At 35.9% G+C, this 23,177-nt stretch overlaps 2 protein-coding genes across 3 annotated transcripts in view; one reads left to right on the top strand and one right to left on the bottom strand.

The window, feature by feature from the left end:
- LOC134847525 (uncharacterized) overlaps window positions 1–10,049 on the top strand; it is a 45,459-nt gene extending 35,410 nt beyond the window's left edge. For both annotated transcript variants that reach the window (XM_063864579.1, XM_063864580.1), the window contains 3 exons: window positions 1,994–2,400; window positions 6,253–6,389; window positions 8,024–10,049. In XM_063864579.1, coding sequence (XP_063720649.1) covers window positions 1,994–2,400; window positions 6,253–6,389; window positions 8,024–9,825 — 2,346 coding nt within the window. In that variant the 3' untranslated portion in view covers window positions 9,826–10,049. The remainder of the gene's footprint in view (window positions 1–1,993; window positions 2,401–6,252; window positions 6,390–8,023) is intronic.
- Window positions 10,050–16,511: 6,462 nt separating this feature from the next.
- Window positions 16,512–23,177, bottom strand: part of LOC134848022 (calmodulin-A-like) — a 39,089-nt gene continuing 32,423 nt past the window's right edge. The window contains exon 3 of the mRNA XM_063865352.1: window positions 16,512–16,809. Within this exon, the coding sequence (XP_063721422.1) occupies window positions 16,633–16,809 (177 nt within the window). The 3' untranslated portion in view covers window positions 16,512–16,632. The remainder of the gene's footprint in view (window positions 16,810–23,177) is intronic.

The raw sequence follows: 23,177 nt of genomic DNA, 5'->3' as shown, positions 1-23,177 counted from the left end.
AGATCGTGAATTTGAGCTCCGGGTAACGAGAGGATGTTGATGTTGCTAAATTCTAAACGTCTGGCTTGTGAGTCTGCAATCAATATGCTTCGAATAGGCTATCCTTGAAGATATGGAATCGCATTAATACTATAGGGACCACCAGGGCTGTCCCATATCAATCAGTTATCTAGGAAGACCTTATTTAATAAGCTTAATCATTTTTGTTTTGTTTCTATGTTTTGTTTCATATAAAAATATAATAATTACACTTGAGTTTTTCCCGTAAGCAACTTTTCTTACTAGTCTTACCTGCTATTCTTACTTGCTTTATTATTGAACCTCAACGTTTTCAAGTTTTCATTCAAATGTTTTCTGGTAAAATTGAGCTCTCGGACTGATGTCTGTCTGCTCAATTTTTGTCTACTTAGTTGCCACATCAAGAACTTTTCCTGCGTTGTAAGCAGTTTTTCATCGTAGTTGCTAGTGTTGCTCCGAGTTGTTTCAAGGGAAATTTAATACTTTTTAAAATCACTTTTTTTGGCTCAACTGGTGTGTCTGGCCAAAAGTTTTCGCTAATGAGTTTCCGCTTCGGGAATTTTGTTCTGTTGGTAGTTTAATATTCAATTGTTTTTCATGGCTTGTTGGTCGTTGGCCTAAAATGAACTTTTAAAGAAACATACGCTAATTTTGTAGACCTAGATTTTTCAACCTTTTCCATTTGTTTTCATTTTTCATGTTTTTTATGTTTGTGTTGTATCGCAAGTGATAAGAAGCTCCGCTTCGCCTCTGTTAAAGTTAAATTTTCCAAAACAATATATATCGCGAGGTTTTTAAAATGCATAATTTATGCTCAATTCGGCTTTTTATTCCGACTTTTTGAAAAATGGGGAAGAACTTGGTATTCGGGTGTGTAAGTTTTTTTCATTTTGTTCTCCACGCAAAATTAGATACCACAAAAAATTCAATCGTGATTTGAACGACATTTAAAAATTTTATAATTTTTTTCACATTGTCGAGAAAAACCTGTTTGAATTTTTTGGTATAATTTTGATCTAATTTGGTGTGAGCGTTTAGGAGTTTTTTAGCGCCCTTTTGTGAATAAGAATTAAAAATACCAAATATTTCTGCAAAAATTTTTAAAAATTTTTAATATTAATATTTTTTGACAATTTTTTAGGGTTTCTAGTAAATTTTCTTAAAAACTGTACTACGAATGGCCTTTTTTACTATGACTGTCAAGTATGGCTAAGTTCTCTTATATTGCTCCGATCTTTTTATCACTCCATGCAGAAAAAAAACGACACTAATTTGGAAAAAAAAAATTTTTTTTTTGGTTTTTTCTAAGACGTGGCTGGGCTGAACATTGTGCTACTTGCACAGTAACCGGCTATCCTCGTTCTTTTCCAATTTAACTCGTGTGGTTGCTTTTAGCTTATTTCATACCTCTTATTACATGCAAACTTTGTATTTCTGGGATTTTGAAGCTCCTTTTGGCCCTAGTCTTTGGTTTCTGTAGGCGTCATTGGCACAATAAAGTAGAGCAGCCAACTGGAAAATATGAATGTCTTAGGACTTAGGATTAATTCCCCGTATAGGTCATTATTTCAAAGCTAATTAGCTTTTTTCGTTTTGGACCAGCTAGTTCTGGTGTGTTTGCTTGTGTTTATGGAACGCAGCTTCGTATCTGTGTCTAAATCTAATTTCGAAGTTAAGGTCAATCCTCTGCTGCTGTCAAAGAAACAGACAAAAGTGAAAACTTTTGTTTGTTTTTGCATTAGTTGCCGTGGTTGAAAGACTCGAAGTAATCGTACAGCAATTGTCTGTTCTGGCTCTTCAAAAGTGATGATTTTATGTTTTTCTTTTGTGTGAGTTTTCGGAGTTATTAACTAATCGCAGTTTAGATATGTAGGTCGATTTTTTTTTGTAAATTTAAATGAGGTATCGGGTTTTGTGCTAGGCATAATTGGATCCGTGCAGGTAAAGTTAAGCTCATTTATTTTAAATTTTTCAGACGATGTCTGCAGAAATAGACTTGGAGCAAGCCTATCTTTATTTGGAATCTGCTCGTAGTGGCTACACTGATTTGAATTCAGTATTCAATCCAAACACTCCTCTTTCCACGCATCGACTATCGGGGCCTTACGTAACAGACCAAGCACAAGTTGAGGGCGTTGGGGAGTTCTGGTCATTCAGTACGGGTAGAATCCGAGTTGCCTTCTGTGACGGGGTCTTCTTGGACATGAAGCTGTCACAATATTCCTATCCCGATTCTTCCGAGGGTGGTGAAGATACGGCAAGAAGTGGCTTCTCTGGAATCACATCGGTTGCTGATCTCCCTGTGGGGCTGGCGCGCATGTTGATGAAAGATGGAACTTACCAGTTTGTCAACATTAGCAACCCACCACCTCAATTCACTCGGTGAGGCTAAGCTAGAGTACTTTTCTTTTTATCACTTTTTGAGATGTGTTAAGATTGGGTCTTAGAAACCCTAAAACCCAACTTAACACATCTCATCAAGATTCAATTGATATCTTTGTTTCGCCTGTATTTTGGTTCATCACGGTTGGGACAAAGTATCGATGTACCGGTATGAATGTGACGACCTGCTGCGGCAAGTATAGTGTCACAAAGATTGTTCTGTGGTGTTGAACTAACCACCTCATGCTTCAATGATTTGTTCGATAAAGTATCTTAAAATTCATTCCTCCCTGCTTTTGATTCGAACATGACCTTGAAGACCCAAATTAAAAATATATCTCAGACCTGTTATCACCAACTCCGGAAGTTGTATTCGTTCAGATACTACTAAAGTTTCGAGAATAGACATATGTTAGCCAAAATTTTAGTACTCTCGGCTAGGTTAATGCAATAGCATCTATCAGTCTCTACCCAATCATTTAATTCTGAAGCTCCAACGCGTCCAGAACAGCGCTGGCAGATTCGTGTTTTTAATTTCGAAAATGCACAGCACTACTAATTTCCTAGACGATCTGCACTGGTTACCAATTGTGCATTGAATTCAGTATAAAAGTACTAGTGTTTGTTCACAGAATTGTTCATAATCCTGATAGTATACCTGTCTATCTCTTAGCTGTATAAAGTTTAATTATGCTTAGGCATTTTTGGTTCTGTTAATTTTAATTGTTTTATGTGCATTTGAAAGGAATTACTTATAAGTCGTCTAATGAAAGCTTTGATGTTTTGCCGCATGTGAAAAGTTTTTGCGCGCACGTTTTAAAACTATAAAACTGTCTGAATAGCCTTTGGCCGAATTGTCTCAATCATTTTGACTGAATTTGAAATTGGCTGAATTGTCTGTGGCCGAATTGTCTGAACGCGGTTGCGATAATATTCTTGCTCAAATGTCCAATTTTGGTGTGAAAAAGAGCTGTATGGCCGGTACAGATAATATGTATGGTAGAAGCAGCAACCAAGTAATGGCAGCTAGCGCAGTTGTAGAGGGGATGGAATTCTTAGTGTGCAATTACCTCAATCACGGAACAAAAGTGGCAATACTTTCTTAAGTTGGACGGAGAGGACGCCAAATCAATCCGCTATCTAAATGAATTGTGCAAACGCCATGCAATGGCCGATAACGTACCGTATGTCAAAACGAAGAAATTCAAACTTCGGAAGGCTTACATCCTAAACCGTCATCAGTGCGACAACTAGCCCGCCAATTTCAAGTCGCCCTCAATTGCTTATAATTGAACTAATTGTTTTGGGTGCGCTTCGTTACAGCCTTCAAGTTTTTTGTTTATTGTTAACTAGTGGCATTATGAAACACTAGTGGCATAATGAAAGACTCTTTTTTTTACTAGTACCGTTCTCTAACTCAGTTATAATTCTTCGGTTATTGTTCCGACCATTGAAAATGGGGAGGAACTTAGTATTCGGTTGTTTGAGGTTTTTTCTTTTTGTTTTCCAAGCAAATGAAGGTACCACAAATAATCATCGGACTGGGTTGAGTGATATATCATATTGAAGTTTTAACAGTCGTGATTCGAACCACATTAAAAAATGTCCCAATATCGAGAAAAACCGGTTTGAACTTTTGCTTTTTCGTCTTATTTCGAGCGAATAAAGTGAGCGAGCAGTCTTGTTTTATTTCAATTGCTTAAAAGCTGAGAATAGCTTAATTTAAATTGTATGAACTTAGTTCTGCTTGAGTAGCCTTAGTTTACTTTGAGTATTTCAGCGCCGTCTTAGAATCCAAATTTTCAGAAATTCAAAAAACTGCAAAGTTTGAAAAAGTTTCATATAATTTTTTATAATTTATTCTTTGTTTTTCAAAAACAATTTTTCTTCAAAAATTGTTTTTGAATTTGCTTATTTTAATATGACTGTCGAATATACCTAATCTCCAGTTTTTTGTTCAGCTCTTTTTATCGCACCACGCCGAAAAAAGACAATAAATTGAAGAAACTTATTGTATGTTTTTAAGACTATGGTAGGAACATTCTGTGCTACTTACACAGTAACCGGCTATCCTTGTTTGAATTTGATACGTGTTGAAGATCCTTACTTCTTGAGTTTTTATGACTTCATATGGTTGCATTAGACCTATGATGTTCTAGTATTCCTTCTGTATGCAAATGGCCGCTAAAGGTGTTTGCAAAGTTTTTAATCAAAAATCATGAAATGACCATATCAGGTCTTTCAGATGAAAATATATCGCGTTTTGAAGCAAATGACCGCTTTCAGGTCTCTGACAAACGATATAAGAAAATCTACAATTGATTAAAGAGGTTTTTTCGCATTCCCAAGAGCTATGTTTGAATGGGAAAGAATTTTTTAAAACGAAATGAGCAAATGTCCGCTTTCTGGCCTTTGCCAGAAGATGTGGAAGTGGAAGATTATCCTAAGATCAATATTTTGCAACTTGACAGTAATTTAAACAAAAATGACGGTGTAAAGCTATTTCATGATATGATGATGATGCTTTTTCAAAGTTGATCAAAATGCTGCGGGGAGCGAATGATATTTAGTGAAATGGACATCGCTGCTAATGATAGGCCTAAGCGCCTAAGAATGATGATGAGTCTTTGTCCTGTAAGTCACACATGAAGCTGCAATTTAATTTCGGGTGCTTCCTAAAAAAAGGTTACAATTGAGTTGTTTATGGTTTTGGTTGAGAGGGTGTTTGCTTGGTGGAGGTCTGTTCAGGGTTTGGTTAAGGGTGTTTGTTTGGTTTAGTTGAAGGATTGGTTTCAATAGGGGAATTGGAATGTTATCAACATCACAGCAGTGGATTGTGTTTGCATGCTATTAGTTGGAGGTTGATGAGAGGCTTTTATACTGTTTGGAAGGGAATGAATTACAGGCTTGTGACGGATTCTTTTTGATTGTGTTTTTTTTTACACGAGTAGATAGTACATAGGATTCAGTGCAAGCTGTTCAGTGAAAATTGTCCTATTGGATTTTTTTCTAGTTCACTGCATTTGAAATGAATCCATACGTTTTTTTACTAAACGTTTTAGAGAAAGAAAAATGACCAGGGTTGTGCTTAGTGCTGCTCGAAGAAAGCGGTTTCCAATTAACGGGCGGAGGAATCCAGGGGGCTTAGGAGGCTTCAAAAAAACTCCAGTCCGTGCATGCTGCTTGCGCCGGTCCTCTCTCCGTGCATTAGAAGTTGTTTACACAATTGAGTCCCTTATGATGAACGGGCCAAATGATGGAAACCAATCCAAGAATTATGAATTATGATTACCAAGAGTGATGATTATTCAAGAATTATGAATATATCAAAAGAAAATAATTAAATTAAGAGCAGCTTATTCAATATTGGCCGAATACAAAAGCAGCAGATAATAATGGTGTCGGCTGAAGTGTGTTGCGAGCTTGTCAGAACCGAGACAAAAATTGTTTATGAAAACGCCTGGCGATTATCGGACTGAAGTGCTGATGCGCGCGTAGCGAACCATCGCCAGGCCATCGAGAATATTTTTTGCAGCGCGTAATTTTTGCTTTCGGTGTTTTACATATAGCGTTCAGCGATTGGAAACTTATCTGTTTTCTACAATTTTGATGGGTTAAAGCCCACCATTCGGCCCCTCCATCTTGAGAGTAGCCACTGGTTGTACACGGCGCGTGGGGTCCACCACTGGAACGCGGCACTTCTGGACCTTGATTGTTCAGTTGAACATGAATGAGGAAATGACCTAAGATAAATGGCAGTGGTGGGAGGGGTAAAAATAGGCTTAGCCATAAAAGGAGAACTGAAAGATAAATTAGAAAGATGACTGACAAGTCATGTGTGTGATTGTGTAGCTACCTGTTGGCTGCGGGAGAGTGGATGCAGTGGGTGAAGTGTCCGGAGGAGAAGCGTGAGAGTGTGTTCACCAGTGACAACCGCATCCTACAACACATGATACAGTCTGAACTGGACAAGATTAAATGCTTCAACTGTAAGTGGTGGTTATACATTACATTTCGCATCCAACTCACCAATGAAATGCAATGCAATGCAACACATCGAATTTCAAAGTAAACTCACTCCTATCAACTTTTTGATTTTATGCTCAGTCATCTCTTTGTATTCTCGAAAGTTATACGCAAGTCATTTTCAATTAAGAAAGCGTAGTATTTTTAGAAATTTACTTTGACAGCTGTTTCAAAAGTGTCGCACAAGTCGCTCAAATCGGAATGTACATTTTTTTCGGGTTAACAACTAGGTTAACAAAATCAGTTGAATATTTGATTGTTTCTTGGAATCTTTTTTCACTTTTTTCGAAAACTACCCAGTCAAACCTGAGATAAAGAATTCAGTTGAAAGAGCCAGTTGTAGTTTTCTTCTTTAAATAAGCGGCTAATTCCCTAGTTAAGTAGGAAAATCGCTAGGGTTTTGCGTAAAGTCCATTTTTTGAAACCTTGAAAATTACGCATTTCGGTATCAGTACAATCAAAGATTAAAATATTAAAACAGGTGCATCCAGCATTAGCTGAGCCACTAGTTATCTCCAAGCGGCCGTGGCGCAAATATGAGGACATGAGACTCCTAATCAACAGGTGGGAGATTCAAATCCTGAACATTGAATTATTTTTTTTGCTCGAATTTTAAGTGCATAACATTGGCAATTTTATAAGAAACTGCAGCTGCTTTATTGGTGGCTAGTGTTACACCTCATCTCAGCAATTGGTGGCTAGTGTTACTCCTCATCTCAGCAAAATTTCCCAAGGTGTATTTTAATCGTTTCCTTTTTCCTGATTTCTTTTTGTTTTGCCTGTTCAGAGCTCTTTTTTGCATTTTCCTCGCTTGTGTTTGCGAAGCACAGCTTCGCCTCTGTGTAAAAAGCTTAATTGTTGTATTGCATTCTCAAGTGGAATTTTTTGGCGACTCCAAAAATACACGAGAAAAAGCACGTTTGAAGTCAGTGTAACTCCATAAATCTTGGTTCTAAACATGTGATATTTTATAAGAGTTGATACACGTACTGAAGTTTCTTATATAGGTCCTGATATTTTTTCAGTTTTTTTCTTCACGCTCAATTTCGACTTTCTGCCGTTTGATTTTGATTTCTTTTTAAGTTTGCTTCATTTCCTTTGCTAAAATGAAGACGAACTCCGTTATCGAACAGTAAAAAGGTTAAGGTCACTAAAAACGTGATCGACTTCTAATCTCGGAACTGGAGTTTAATTATCAGATTTCCCAGCCAAATAAAAATTTGAATTTTTGATCCAGTTTTTCCAAATTGGTTTAATTTTTATCAAAAAAGTACCAATCTCAAGTTCGTAAAATTCAAAGAGTTTTAAGGGCATATATTTTTTCTTTAAATTCGAAAGCTGCCGTTTTTGTTCTTAAAACAAGTCAGCTTTTTTTCTGTTTCCTTGTGTTCATTATCTTTTCCAACTGTCAGTTGCTATGTTTTCTTCATTTGGTGTCATTATATTAATATCAAATTGAAATTTTTTGATTATTAAATTGTTATTAATTTGAAAATTAAGTTGATATTAATTTAAAAGTTATCGAGGCTCAATTGAAGGAATTTGGTTTTATAATTGTGATAAGCTTAAATATAACATTTGATGTTATGCGTTTCAGTTATGAAAAAAACAGCCACTCGATTCCCGCTTTTGAGACCTGATCCAGTGGGAGGCCCATCTGAACAGTCCAACTGCAATCTTGACGGAGATGACACCACGGTAGTAGATGTCGAGTCTATCACTTTCGTAGACTCGGACAGAACGTATTCTAAGAGTGATTTTCTGGGCGGAGCGAAAGACAGATCAGCTGACAGTCCTGCGTTGTCCCGCAAACCTCAGGAGAAAACAACAAATTCGTTTGGAAAAATGGAAAGGCCAGAACGAAGATATTTGCAATTTACTCAGATCTTATCTGAACCAAAGTCAACTAGTGGCGACTGGAAGAACAGATATTGTGGACCAAATTTTGCTGATGGCAAGGGATTTGAGGGTGCAGTTGAAGGTGAGCACATCGAATCGAACAGTGAGACAAGAACTGGAAAGCGTGCTGATGACTTAAAAACAAATTTTGGTGATAGCTCATGTGATATTGAAAGTGATAATAGCTCAAAAAACAGTGTAAAAACGTCGGAAAAATCTGTTGTGGAGGCAACAAAGAATGATATACTTGATTTACCCATTGGTTCTGTAAATAAAGTTGCTGAGAAATCACTCAATTGCAACTCAGTGAACGCGAAGAAACAACCTGAATTAGAAATCAGTTTTGATACGGAGACGAGCGTGAAACAGGCCTCAACAACTTCATCTTTTCCGTCCCAGAATCCCAGTAAAAACAAATCTGGCCAAGTTAGCAAAACCAGCTCGATGAAGTCTAGCGGCAAAAAAGTTCAATCGGCCCAGAACTACAAACAGTCCGAACTGCAAAATGACATACAAAAGATTCTCCAGAAGACCAGGAAAGATTTAGACTTGTATGAATCATTATGTCACAAACTTCCAGGTTCTCAGAGTCCAGAAAAGAGTGAATCAGAAGCGTCATGTTCAAAAAGTAAAAAAGAATTGAAAACTGAATCGACTAGAGCTGTGCTAAAATTAGACGATAGTGTGAAACTGAATTGTGAGATGCATGTAGTTCCTCCCCCTTGTGAATTTGCAGATGAAAAGAAGGAGAGTCGATCATGCAAGGATCTCACGGGTCTGTCGATCATATCGAGGCCAAAAAGTCCTCCATATGTAAAAGTGGACTGTAGTTCAGATAGAGTGACAGAAAGCCCACCTAGATCACCCCCTGGCGCAAGATACGTCAGAGATGCCATGAGTTCATTGACAGAAGATAACAACGACACTAACAATCGCTCTACTTTGCAGAAAGAAAACTCATCAACTGAAGCCGCGTTTCAAAAGCCACATGCATCATCCTCGTCAACAGAAGTGAATTCAACTAAAGATCGACTGTCGGTTTGTTCAAAAGACTCATCTTCGAAATCTTGCTTGAAGGGAAATAGAAATACAAATAATCGAGATTTTGCAGTAGTATCCACTGCTGATACATTTGATAAATGTGAAGTCCTCAATAGCGTTCATTACAGATTGACCAAAAATACGGCCGATTCAAGCTCCAAAAATGGGCGCGAATCGAGCTTGAGTCCGAAAGTGAGACCGAACAGTGGAACAAGCTGCTCTTTTCGAACAGCAAGTTCTGTGGATACTGCACAAGACATCGACAAGTTCATTCAGGAGAATTCAACTGGCCTGGAAGTGCAATTTGACTTTGCGTCAGTGACAGATGCCCTGTTTAAAACACAGCAGGCCATCAAGACAATCGAAGACATGCTGGGAAACAAAGAAGAGAGAAGTTTGAGCAATGATGAGAATGATGAAAGTTTCAGAGAAGAAGAAACTGAAAACGAAAAAGATTGAATTCAATGAGCGAATAAACTGAATGTGTATCGCAGATTTAGTATTGAACTGATGCAAGTCTAAATGGACTTAAATGATGAACGCCCAGTAATTAATCTTGCAATTTACTGTGAATTTTTCATTTGATGTATTTTACGTTTTCTTGCTACTTACATGCTAATTATCGTGTTTTGGTGAATTGTGTTGTATATATTGTAAAATTGTTCTATAGATGTTTAATACAAGCTAGCTAATTTAGTTTGTTTTCTTTACCAGATATTTTGACTCATAAAAAAGCTTGTGCTTCTTGTGAAGCCTATGGTCGAACTTATCAATTTTTTTGATTGGAATGAATGTACTCATTTAGTACTTTTTTTTCTCAAGTTCTCGATCACGCTTAATTTTGATTTTCTTAATGGTGTGGTTTTTGATTTTGTAAGTTAATTCATTTTTTAGTTTTCATTGTTTTGAAGCTCAAACTCTGCTTCAAACTCACTTGGTAAACGGATGGAAAATTCAATCTCGAACTGCCGAAAATGAAAGTTGTACTGGACTTCTATTTTCAAACGCCGGTTTTCACACAATCAAAGCTTGTGTATTAGTATGAACTCTCTTTTTTCCAACCTAAGTCGCAAAAATTGTTGCGACGCAAATATTGTTGCGACAAAATTTTTCATTTTGAAAGTGTTCATTTTGATCAATAGCCAGCTATCAAGTATAGCCAATGCTAAGGATATTAACGCAGGCTATTGTATTACAAGTAGCACTTTGCCTTCAAGGTATCATGGATCTGTAGCGTACAGGGAGGGAAGGAGACCCGCAACAAACAAGAGGGTTCGAACCTGGGCAGGGGCAGATATTTTTATTGAACTTTTTTGTATACTAGTTAAAATGCGTCCACTATAAATTGAGGCATGTTATGTGGTAATTTTTTTTTCAAATTGACTGGTACCGCTAATGCGTCATAATTGACTTGCGTCACTTAGCAATTCTGTAGGCTCATAATTGGTGTGCTTCACTTGAGACATTTTTGTAGACCCAAAGTTTTCCTCATTTAGTTTTTCACATTAGCATTACCGGTCATAGTTTTGCTTGTGTATGCGAAGTGCAACTTTGCCTCTGTGTAACGCTTAGAAGTCCCAATGGCATATAAAAGACCTTGTTGTCGATTTTTTTCAAATAATCTTGTTTAGAGTGAAAGTTGCTTCCTTTCGTTCATTACTGTTTTCCAACCGTCAGCTAGCGATGTTTCTAATTGAAAGTCGATGAACTTGGTTCAGATTCGTATATCGGTCGGGATGATTTTTTTCCAGGACAAGTTGCAGGAAAATTTGTTCAGATTCAATTTTACTTTTCCGCGGTTTGACTTTTAAGTTCAGTTCATTTCCTTAGTTAAAAAGAGGGTAAAGTCGACTTCCAATAGCGAAAGTGTAAAAATGAGGAAAATGGAAATTAGTTTTTAGATTTCCCAGCGAAATAAAAAAATATATCTTATCTATTGATCCAATTTTTTTATAATTGTAATAATTTTGTCAAACAATGTCAATCATAACTTAGTCAATGCGCTTTAAGTCCTGAATTTTATTTTTCCTGAAACTTGATTTTTTCTATTTATTTGCGTTCTTTGACTCTTTTCCAACTGTCTGTTGGCTATGTTTTTTTTTTCATTTAGTTGATGAAATTGAGACAAATATAATGTTTTCAATTTTATCTGTATTTGCACTTGCAAAGCAAAATGTCTTAATATTCAAACCTAAGTCGCAAAATAATGCTGCTTTTGATGGCTTTGTAGAATGGGTAGGCTGCGGTAGCAGTCTAATTTCAAATGTGTTTTGTCATTTGATTAGTGAAAAGTTAACAGCCCTGATGCATTTTTAATTCATCAAATGAACCGCAAGAAGTTATTCGATTAAAACAGTAGTACAATGATGAAAATCTTGATTTGAGAAATTGTCCAAGTCAATATTTCTCGCAATTTTTTGAAATACATAATTTAAACATTCGGCTTTCTGCTTTTCAAATGATAACATACAGTTTTAAATCTTTTTGTATTTGGTGCTACTTTTGCTGCATCAAACTGACAGTTTAATAGCATATGTAGCTGCGTTTTTGGTGAAGAGTTTGTGGTCATTTTAAGCATCCGTGGCTGGGTGATTAGTGTGAGACTCAAATTCGCTGGGTCGCCGATGCGACTCCAAGAACGTAGCCGAGTTTTTACTAATTCGAGGTTTATTTCTACTTTTTCTTATTTAGTTGATAAAGTACAATTTTTTGGGTAGAACTCTAGAATTAGCGTTTCAAGAGTTATTGAACGTAAAGAAGATTGTTTAATAGGTCTTGATGCTTTTTTAACTTTGAAAGTGTTAAAGTTTGATCATGTTCAAGTTTGATTTTGGTCGTTTTGCCTTTTGATTTTTATTTAGGATAAGTTCAAATTAAATAAAAGGAAGGCAAACTCCCGTATCAAGCAATAAAATGGTTAAAACCACGAAAAATGTGATCGACTTGAAATCTTAAAATTGAAATTCAGCTTTCATGTTTTTCAGCAAAATCAAACTACAATTTGATCTGGTTTTCTCGAACTGGTTTGTTTATATCAAAAAAATGTCAGTCGTTAAATGGTCTTACAATTCAAGAAGCTTTGTTTGAATATGTAAATTTTTTTCTTTTTTTTGCTTCTTTCCGTGCATTGACTCAGTTCCAACTTTCTTTTCGCTAAGTTGAAAAGTTGCAGAGACAGTAATGACAATTAACTGTTTATTCAAGTTACCTTGAAATTAAGTGCATTGAACCAACGAAAAAATGTTTGTTCGCCGCTGATGCACATATACCGGGCAACAAGACAAATGTTGACAATAAAAATGTGTTTTTAGGTAGCCTGACTATATACACAAGAAGTAATGATGGAAAATTGAAAAAAAAACACTAGTGAGAAATATTGGATAAAATGGTGGAAGAGGCTGTGTCTCAAGTCAGTGTTATGGCAGTTAGCGTTATTCTTCCATCTTTTGTTGGCTGCAGTTGTTTGCAAGGGTTATTCAGTTTTGTTTGTGAGAGCAAAGGTACTGCACCCGAATAATAATGTTTTTTATCAAATAACGTGTTATGATTTCAGCTCATGGAATCATGTATTCAAGCAGTCATTACCAACATGTTCAAAATTTGCATTTTTTGACAAAAAAATTTTCCTTTCCAGGGTTTTTCTGAGTATTATGCTTGATCAGCTGCATTTAATATGCATTTTATTTTGAGAGTCAATTGCTTGTTTTTTGTTTTGCTTTTTCCTTATGCAAATCATGATCAGTTTTTTTATATTTAATTTGATTTTGTTTACGTTAAGTTCAATTTAAATAAAAGGAAGACGAACTCCCTTATCAAACAGGAAAAGGGTTAAAGACACAAAAAATAAGATCGACTTCTAATCTCAAAAGTATAATTCAGCTTTCATGTTTTTCAGCAAAATCGAAATGTACAATTTGTTCCCGTTTTCTCGAATTGGGTTGTTTATACCAAAAACAATGTCAATCATTAAATGGTCTAGCAATTCAAAAAACTTTAAGGTCCAATATGTAAATTTTTGATTTTTTTTGTGCTTATTTCCGTGCATTGACTCAATTCCAATTGTCTTTCGGCCAAGTTGAAAAGTTGAAGAGACAGAAATGACAATTAAGTGTTTATTCAAGTTACCTTGAAATTAAGTGCAGTGTACCAAAGAAAATTTTTTGTTCCACCGCTAACGAACGTATCCCAGGCAACAAGACAAAAACTGACAAGAAAAATTGAGTTTTTACGTAGCCTGACTATCGAGACAAGAAGTGATGACAAAAAACTGAAAAAGAAACCTTAGTGGGAAATATTGGATAAAATAGTAGAAGAGGCGGTATCTCAGGTACAAGTCAGCGTTATGGCAGTTATCGACTTTTTTGTCATCTTTTGCTGGCTGCAGTTGTTTACAATGGTTATTCAGTTTTTTGTTTGTGAGAGCAAAGTTACTGCAACCGAGTAATAGATTTTTCGTGTCAAAATTCCTGTTTTAATTTCAGCTCATGGAATCAAGTATTCGAGCAGTCGTTAGTAAGTTGTTCATGATTTCAATTTTTGACACTCCAGGGTTTGTCTGACTATTATATTTGATCAGCTGCATTTAATATGCTTTCTGTTTTGAAAGTCACTTGCTTTTTTTTTATTTTGCTTATTCCTTATGCAAATAATGATCAATTTTTTTATATATTTAACTTGATTTTTATTAGGAATAAGGTAAATTTAAATAGAGGAAGGCAAACTCCCGTATCAAACAGGGAAAGGGTTAAAGTTGCGTAAAATGTGATCGACTTCTAATCTCAAAAGTAGAGTTCAGCTTTCATGTTTTTCAGCAAAATCGAAATGTACAATTTGATCCGGTTTTCTCGAGTTGGTTTGATTATATCAAAAAAATGTCAATCGTTAAATGGTCTAGCAATTCAAAAAGCTCTAAGAACCAATATGTATATTTTTGATTTTTTTCGTTTCCTTCCGTGCATTGACTCAATTCCAATTGTCTTTTGGCTTTTTTGAAAAGTTGCAGAGACAGTAATGACAATTAACTGTTAATTCAAGTTACCAGGCAACAAGACGAATGCGTTTAAGAAAATTTGTGTTTTTTGCGTAAATGAGAAGTGGTGATGGAAAATTGAAAAGAAAGTAGTGATCGAGAAAGGAAGTGATGATGGAAAATTGATTTAAAAAAAAGGCGAAGAAAATTGAATGAAATAGCGAGAGAGGCGGTGTCTCCGGTAAATGAAATACTGTTGGCGGTTATTGACTTTTTTTTTCTTTTGTTGGCTGCAGTTGCTTACAATGGTTATTCAGTTTTATGTTTGTGAGAGCAAGGGTACTACAACCGAGTAACAGATTTTTACCGTCAAAAACCCAGTTTTTTTTTTATTTTCAGCTCATGGAAACATGTATTCAAGCAGTCGTTACTAACTTATTTATGACCTCAATTGTTGGCGCACAGAAGATTTCCTCGGGTTTTGTCTGACTTTAATGCTTGATCAGCTGCATTAAATATGCCTTTTCTTTTGAAATTCAATTGTTTTATTTTGCTTTTCATTATGCAAATCATGATAATTTTTCTAATAATTAAATTGATTTTTGTCTAATCTAAACTAATTTGATTTAAAAGGAAGGCAAACTCCGTTATCAAATAGGAAAAGGGTTAAAGTCACGGAAAAACGTGATCGCCTTCGAATTTCGAAAAGAGCTTTCAGCTTTCATTAATACTAGCCAAATCAAAAAATGTACATTTTGATCCAGTTTTCTTGATTTGGTTTGTTTTTATCGAAAAACGGTCAATCGTAAAATGCTCTTGCTATTCAAAAAGATTTTATCTCAAATAGGTAAAAATTTGGAATTTTTTGCTTTGTTCTGTTCATTGACTTGGTTCCAACTGTCTATTGGCTATGTTTAAATAGTTGCAAAGACGATAATAGCAATTAACTGTTTATTCAAGGTACCTTGAAATTAAGTGCAGTGAACCAAAGAAGAATGTTTATCTTTGGCGTAGCCTAACTATTGAGACAATAAGTGATGATGGAAAATTCATTTTAAAAAACTAGTGAGAAATATTGGATGAAATAATGGAAGAGGCGGTGTCTCAGGTACAAGACAGCGTATTGGCGACCATCGACATTTTTTCTTTTTTCTGTCGGCGGCGTTCGTTTTCAATGCTCATTCAGTTTTGTTTTTGTGAGAGCTAGGGTATTGCAACCGAGTAATGGATTTTTTGCGTCAAAATCCTTGGGTTTTAATTTCCACTTTATTCATGCGATCGTTACTAACGTGTTGATGATTTCAGTTTTTGACACACAGAAGTTTTTTCTCCAAGGTTTATCTCACTATTATGCTTGATCAGCTGCATTTAAAATGAAATTTGATTTTGAAAGGTAACTTTTTCTTTCGCTTTTCTTATGCAAATCATGATTAACTTTCTTTTTATATTCAACTTGAAAGTGTTTACGGACTTTCTCTTCTTTTTCTCCTCATCTGATATCAAAAAGGTTTGAAATTTGATATGTGAATCAACGAATCAGAATTTTCAACAGGAAGTAGCAAATATGCCTGGGACGGCATAGGTACTGAGTTCCAATCTCACCAGAACCTGTTTTTTTCTCAAACGGCAAATGTTAAATTTCAAATAAAATTGTCGGTCAATTTTTTTTCTGCTTATCTGTTGTTGTCTTAGTTGTCACATCTTGGGGGATGTCGTGAGGTCACTATCGGTACCTCGTTATTCTATATGCTTATTTCTATATTTATTCTACTATTATTTTGATGGTGCGAAAAGTGGCCACGCTTAAGGCGACATTCAACCCCAGTTAACGCTTTGACACCTTTTTGATACACAAGCTTAGTTGCGCTTAATCTCGTGTGAAAATTCAGTCAGGCTTAATCTCACTGTTAGTTTATCTCTACAAAACGATGTTAGTTTAACCTATGTCAATTGATACAGTGTATCTGATTTACTCTATTCTCATCTCGCTTAACCCTGTCTCTTAGCGACTCGATCCCCTGCCAACCTTTCGTACTGCTTTTACATGATCCATTTTTAGTCAGAATCTTCCAAAAATGGTTAAAAATACATGGTCTTTACAAACATGGTCTTTTTTAACTTTTTGGCAGAGCTCGAAGTTTCAATAGTTCTACACGTAAAGCTCGACAAAAACTCCTGCGCAAAAAATCAAAGTAAATTCAGTTTATTTGCAAGTCTAAATGGTCTAAGATGTGATCAGATAATGGTGACCAGAGAACATTTGGTTCGGTTCGATTCTGTTCTGCTTTTGGGTTTGTTCACATGTCTGAAAATAATTTTTTGAACTCGTGGAAGTTGAGTTTTCCGTCCTTGTCGTGATCTGCATCGTCAACTATCCTGTCAATATCGTCCTCGTCTATCTCCTCCCCCAGATTCCTCAGCACGTGTCGGAAGGCAGCCTTAGTGATCAGTCCGTCTCCCATCATGTCAAACACCTATTCAATGCAACAACACGACAGAATCTAACAAGGAATCGTCTGATCAGTTGAACTGGATGTTTTCGTAACGGCATCTTCCAAAGTTAGGCATTGATTAAGTATTTGCGATAGGGAAGAATGTCAATAAGGAGACGGGTCCGACAGAGACAATGAACTCAATAGAAAATTATGAGAGACAGTCAAGCAAACAAAGCAGAAGAAAATGCTGAACGACAAATAAGATGACAAATAACAAACAGCCGTTAATTCGACAACCGTTTTTGATGTGACTTTGAAACGACGCTACACGCAATTCTCCACAGTTTATTTCTGAGAAATTTAAACCGCTTAAATTCGAACTGCTCATTTTACATGTAAAAACAGTTATTTTTCGTCTTAAGGTCTTATCGCCTCAATGGCCTGTCGTCTGATTTACCAAGCACATGAGCATACTTTAAAGATATTGTAGGATCCTGTTTTTTTCAGGAATATGGTCTTTTGGGTTCAATTAGTTTTAGGTTTAGTTGATTATCATATTTAAAATCCAATTACCAATCCCCTCGAAACAGGTTTCTAGTTTTTACTTCTAAAATGATTTAGAATTTAATAAATATCTACAGTTTAATGATTTATAGCATCAGGGGCGGATCTAGGATTTTCTCGAGGGGGGGGGGGGGCAGATTTTCAAAAAATTTTTACGACAATACCACTGATAATGCCTCAAGTGCTTTTGCGATATATCTTCGGTAAAAGTTTTAAGCAAATTATTTCTTGTTTCAATCCATTTTTCAACTTCGCTGCTTTCGGTTAAATTTTTTTTTTCCGATTTTCTTACAAGCCGAAGTCAAATTTGATACATCATTTAGCTGACTGGTTTTCATAGATATGTTTTATTTGCGAATTTTAAATGTTATTTAAATTACAGTTCATATTGTAAATTGCAGATCAATACATTCAAAAATAAACGGTACAATTTACCCAATTTAAATAAATTTTTGACTTATCGATATTTTCATGATTTTCTCAAATTTTTCAAGGTGCTATTTTTTGTTGTTTTTTTTGGGGGGGGGGGGGTGGGTGTCTACTTTTGTATTCGAATTAAATTCACTCTAAATTTTTTGATTGCTATTCATAACCATTTTTTCTATCCGTTTTGAAAAAAAATAGTATGTGTGTATAGAGGTTAAACATCACATTTTCGATCTGAAAAACTTAGTAGAAGTTCTACACACCAACAATCAATAAAAAAAATTGACAAGCTTCTCAACTAAAATTTTCAGAATGACAGCGAGAACAAAAAATCTACTGCTTTCCTCCGTTATTTGGATCTACTTGACAATTGCCCCCTTTGGTATCTACTTAAGAATTGCCACCCCTATTAATAAAAGAAGTAAATTAGAACTGAGCTTTCTATTGAGAATTAGAATTTTACTGGATTCTGATTGGTCGAAAATGCGTTATTTTAATCTACTTAACAATTGCCACCCCCCCCCCCCTTTCTTAAAAGGGGGGCAATTGTTAAGTAGATCCCGTTATTTTCCAACCCTTGCTTTTGCAGCACATAATCTTACAATAACAAATTGTAGAAAACTTAACCGATTTCAATATTTTCAATTATAATGAAAAATACAGAAAATAATTTAACTTAACAATTTGTGATTGAAAGATAAAAATTTTGTAATGATTCGGGATTAGCCAACACAGAAAAAAAACATACTGTTTCTATATGATATGCAGAAACCACTAAGTTCTGCAAAAACTGACCCTTGATGAATACCAAATAGACTCTCAGCATGACTAAAAGCAACGCTGAGTCCCCCCCCCCCCCCAACCACTCATTTTTTTACCGCAGCAATGCCGACAACAGTAAAATCTAAATTTTGAAAATCAAGATTACTTCCAAATCCAAACTGAGGCAATGAGTTTGGAGAGAAACTCAGAAAGATTAATTTATTCTTCGAAGACAACGACGAGAACTGAAATTCAGACAAAAAGCGACTCGAACGAAAAACTGAATTATATCATTAAAAAGTTGTGTTTAATTTAGATTCTTCATTCTTTCTGTGAAACCATCATCAGTCATTACGAGGCCAAACTGTGCACTGGATAGGCGCACATTTTTGTGTCTGTATGTTCCTGGATACCAGAAACAAGTCTTTGAAAATGTTCCGAAATGTAAGTGGATTCCACCTACAAAATTTCCGTGGATTCCGCGTACAAATGCTTGTACCGTAAGTTTTGTCGGCATATTAGTTTTGTTGCGGATTTTGCAACGAGCGAATATAGGTAGTTGTTCCGGATTCCACAAATGTTAGTGGATTCCGCAAATGTATGCGGACTCCGCTTACAATTTGCGGATTCGACTCACAGTTGTGGATTTCACGACAGCCTAAGTTTAATAAACACATATATTATTATTTGTTCATGGATTCCACTAACTGTTCCGAATTCCGCAAAATTTGTTGCGTGTTCCACAATTTTTGTCGCGGAATCCGAAAGTTGCCTGTTTTCGAACAACTTTGAGCAATACAATTTTTTAGCTATTCGTCCATGGAATACAAAACAGCAAAGAATATCAAAGAAAGGTAGCAATGTTGCAAGTTCCACGACAAATCTGACTTTGGCCTGTTGTGGAATCCGCTTACATTTTACAAAACGCACAGTTTGGCCTCTTAATGAACTGAAACAAAAAAGTGCAACCATATGCAGCAACAAACAAAACTTTGTTGAATTGTTGACTTTAATTGATTATCAGCAACTGAACAGTATTAAGAAAAGTGTGGTACTGCTCAGACAGTAACCTTAAGAAAATTGTTATGTAATAATCATAACAAAAAATTTCCAGCAATTCTTTTGTGGTAAGTTATTAAAAATACAAAACCAGGCCAACACTTTAACTGCCAAGAGATCATCACTGCACCTAGAAATCCGTTCACAGGTGTGGTTTGTACATTATTATTTTGTATATTCAAACTGTGACATACTTCAAGGTTGCAATTTTAACCGCATGAGCACTTTGATGTGACAAACCTATTTGAATCAGGGGCGCGTAACGTAGGTTTTTATACCGTACTAACGTACCAAGTCAAGGTCAGTATGTTCTCATGTTTGAATTTGTCATATGTATTCAGAGCTGCATATAAATAGAAAGAGTCGCAGCAGCTTAGATCTCAGAGAACTAAGCAAGGTTCAAAAAACTTGAATTAAATCTTTCACCACAATTTTTTCTTGTTTACTTTGCTATGTTTTTTATTGTAGCACATGACGCAGCCAGCACGAATCATTATGCAAGATAACAGGACAGACATGGGAGTTCCAGTTTCTTTGACTACAGCTAACTCAGACTCCTCGTGGCAGTTCATTACTTGGCTCGATCAGTTATTGATGGCGGTGACAGTTAAGGAAAACGTCAAGCGAGACTTGCTATTGGAAGACGCAAAGGATATACTAAAAAGCCTCCAAAAAGGCTAGAATCTCTTTAAAAAAAGTATAAAGTGTATTTGTTTTAGCAGCCAGAAAGCTGAGAAACACGCTTCCACAGAAAAACATCAGTTCAAAAACATAGGAAAGCAACTCAGAGGCTCAAAAGTCGGACTCAACGTTCATTTCTACAAGGTATAAAAACGACTAGTAACACGTCTGTTTTCAGCCTTGTGAACCCAGAGGAAAAAAGTTTCGTGCAAAAAATTTTCTTGTGGAACTTCTCAAATTAGCTTTCAAAGAGAAAACCGAAATGGCAAAAATAACATTAGTGAAGGTCAAAAAAGTAACGTACGAGCAATATAATATAATTTGTTCAATAGAACACAATAACAAGGTAAAACGCTTGAAATTTTCCACGCAGCGCTAACAACCACGGGAGCTGGGTCGTAAATGAGAACATCAGTGTATGAGTTAGAACGAGATCTCTTCATTTCAAAAATGAGAAAAGTAACACTACAAGATACGTTGAGATCCGAGAGTTTGTTCCTGGGGGAAGTATCGAGGAGAGCAAAAAAATTCGGACACATTAAACAAACAATATCGGCAATCCAAAAATCAACGTTCTTGAATGCAGGTGCAGCAGCAAAAACATCGTTCTCTGGCCCCAAAATAAAATAAGACCCGCTCATGACAATAAAAAATACAAAACAAAACAGAAGAGCGTTCAGGGGTAAAGAGTCTAACAAAAAGAATATGAATAACAGGAATAGGAGAAATAAATGAAACGGAAACCATGACTAAACTGTTGTAGATCTTTGACAGGAGAGCATTTGATTAACTGTCCCTTTATATGAGCTGTCGATCAATGCGAAAACATGCAAAAGCTGCGGTAATCAAATAAAACCCCGGGCGAAAGTAAGCAGATTCCAACAAGCAAGTAAACTGGCGCAAAAACCGGAAGCCTCAGAAGAACATTGCAAATTAATGGAGAATTTTGAGGATTTCAAAGATTTCGAAATAGTGTCAATACGCCCTAAAAACTAAAAAAAAATCAAAAAACATTTACAGAAACGAACTGAAAGTAAGTTCAGATGTAAGGAAAACATATAACAAGGAATTGTGGTGAGAAAAATTCCTATCAAAAAGATCCAAAGTTCATCAAAATGAAATTTTTAAAATCAATCACCATAATCAATCACCAAATAATTCACATGATGGGGATACAGGTATTCCAGTGTTATTACCTGTAATTATCCTGAACAACAAAACAGATATCAGATCTGTCAAACAAACCGAATCTTATTCCATCAGGAAATTGAAATTACCGGCTCAATTCGAGGATACCAAAACACCTCATACTCATACTGGGAGCTCAAGACTGAGTTACGTTCAGCGTTGTGCAAATTCTAAGAGACTACTATACTATCCTCATAACCTAGAGGAAAAGAAATTGTATATTAAGAATGGACTTGTAAGGTCAACTGTTGATCTCCACAATTCAGAGATCTCCACAATTCAGATCTCCACAATTCAGGGAAATCTTGCATAAGGTTTGACGTGCTTTTAAAAACCCGTTATGTCCGATCCAGAAAAAGTGAGCTAGGACCGATGTGGTTAACTCATAGAGTAATTTCGGATAGGGTACACCGTCTGCTCGTCACGCTATCTTATTTTCGGCCGGATAGATTCGTGCAACTTCTTAGTCTAATACCGATCCTAATCTTACTCTTATACTTACTAGTCTCAGGGTGTTTAACTAGTCTCTGCTAGGCTCAATAGATCTAGGGTATACTGGTTTATTGCGGCTGCTGAAGTTCTCTTGGAGAGGCAACTAATTTCTAAGTTAAATTAAAATCTCTCTGGTGCTGAAATTACAAGTAATTTCAGCACTTACAAATAAGTGGGTTGTTAGTTAGGTGAATTATGATTGGTTAATATTAAATATTTTACAGTAGTAAAATATCCAATTTATCCAATTATAAAATGTAGTTTAGATCAGGTTCCACCCATCCGGGTTTTACAGAGTTTTTTAGAATTATCTTTCTGCAATTTGAAGGATGGACGATGAACGTTGGTATTTGGCGAACATCATATTCTTGTCCGGTTCCTTTTGTTAAAGAAAATCCAGGACGCTAGAGTTAGGGACATCAATCGTTGTGTCGTCTTGTGACAACGACTGTGTTTCCCAATGAAATCAATCTGATTTCAAAATGGTTTGCTATGACGGGTTTTTCTGTATTATGTAGAGAACTTGTTTTGTGTTCAACCTCGTCTGGGAATGGCGTGGAGATTGTGTGTGGAAGGGATGCCTTGTAACTCGGATCTGTAAGTATACTTGAACATCGAGGTGGTCATTGGTCTAGTTCAATGAAGTCCTTTTCTGCGAAGTCAAGTCGTACTCTAAATCCTTTGAGTTGTGATTGTGGACAGCATATCGGTTGTGGTTAGCCATTCTTGTTCGAGTGTGATGGGATCATTTTGTCTTTGGATGTTCGTCTTTGCTGCTGTGTGTTGATCTATATACTGCAAGGTATGATTTACATTTTATAAAATTTTTATTATTTCGGTTTTTTAATCATGAATTTAGTTAGTTGTTTTGTTTTAGTTCGGTTATTTTGAAGAGTTACTCACCCTTGAGTACCTCTTATTAAAAAAAGAAGTGTGGTCACAAAGCTTGGATGTAGCGCGGTGGGTTAGGCCGGCTATAGAGCATGCTCAGGACGTCCTCTCTGGTGGGTTAGGCCAGGAGTGGGAGTATGGTTTCGTGCGGTTTCTTTGAGAGGTCCAGTTATGTGATAACGTTTTATGTTGGGTTTATGTTGGTCTTTCTTATGTTTTTTTGGTTGTGTTCTTGTTTCAAAAATCAAATAGTTTTTGTTATGGGTTTGTCTTTCGACTTTTTTGTGTTTTATTATTTCTTTCTTAGACTTTATAATAGTCTTCAAAAGAATAAATTATCCAGT

This window comes from Symsagittifera roscoffensis, chromosome 6 (genome assembly GCF_963678635.1).
Source record: "Symsagittifera roscoffensis chromosome 6, txSymRosc1.1, whole genome shotgun sequence".
NCBI classification, from domain to species: Eukaryota; Metazoa; Xenacoelomorpha; order Acoela; family Convolutidae; genus Symsagittifera; species Symsagittifera roscoffensis.
This window is presented reverse-complemented; position numbering and strand designations above follow the sequence as displayed.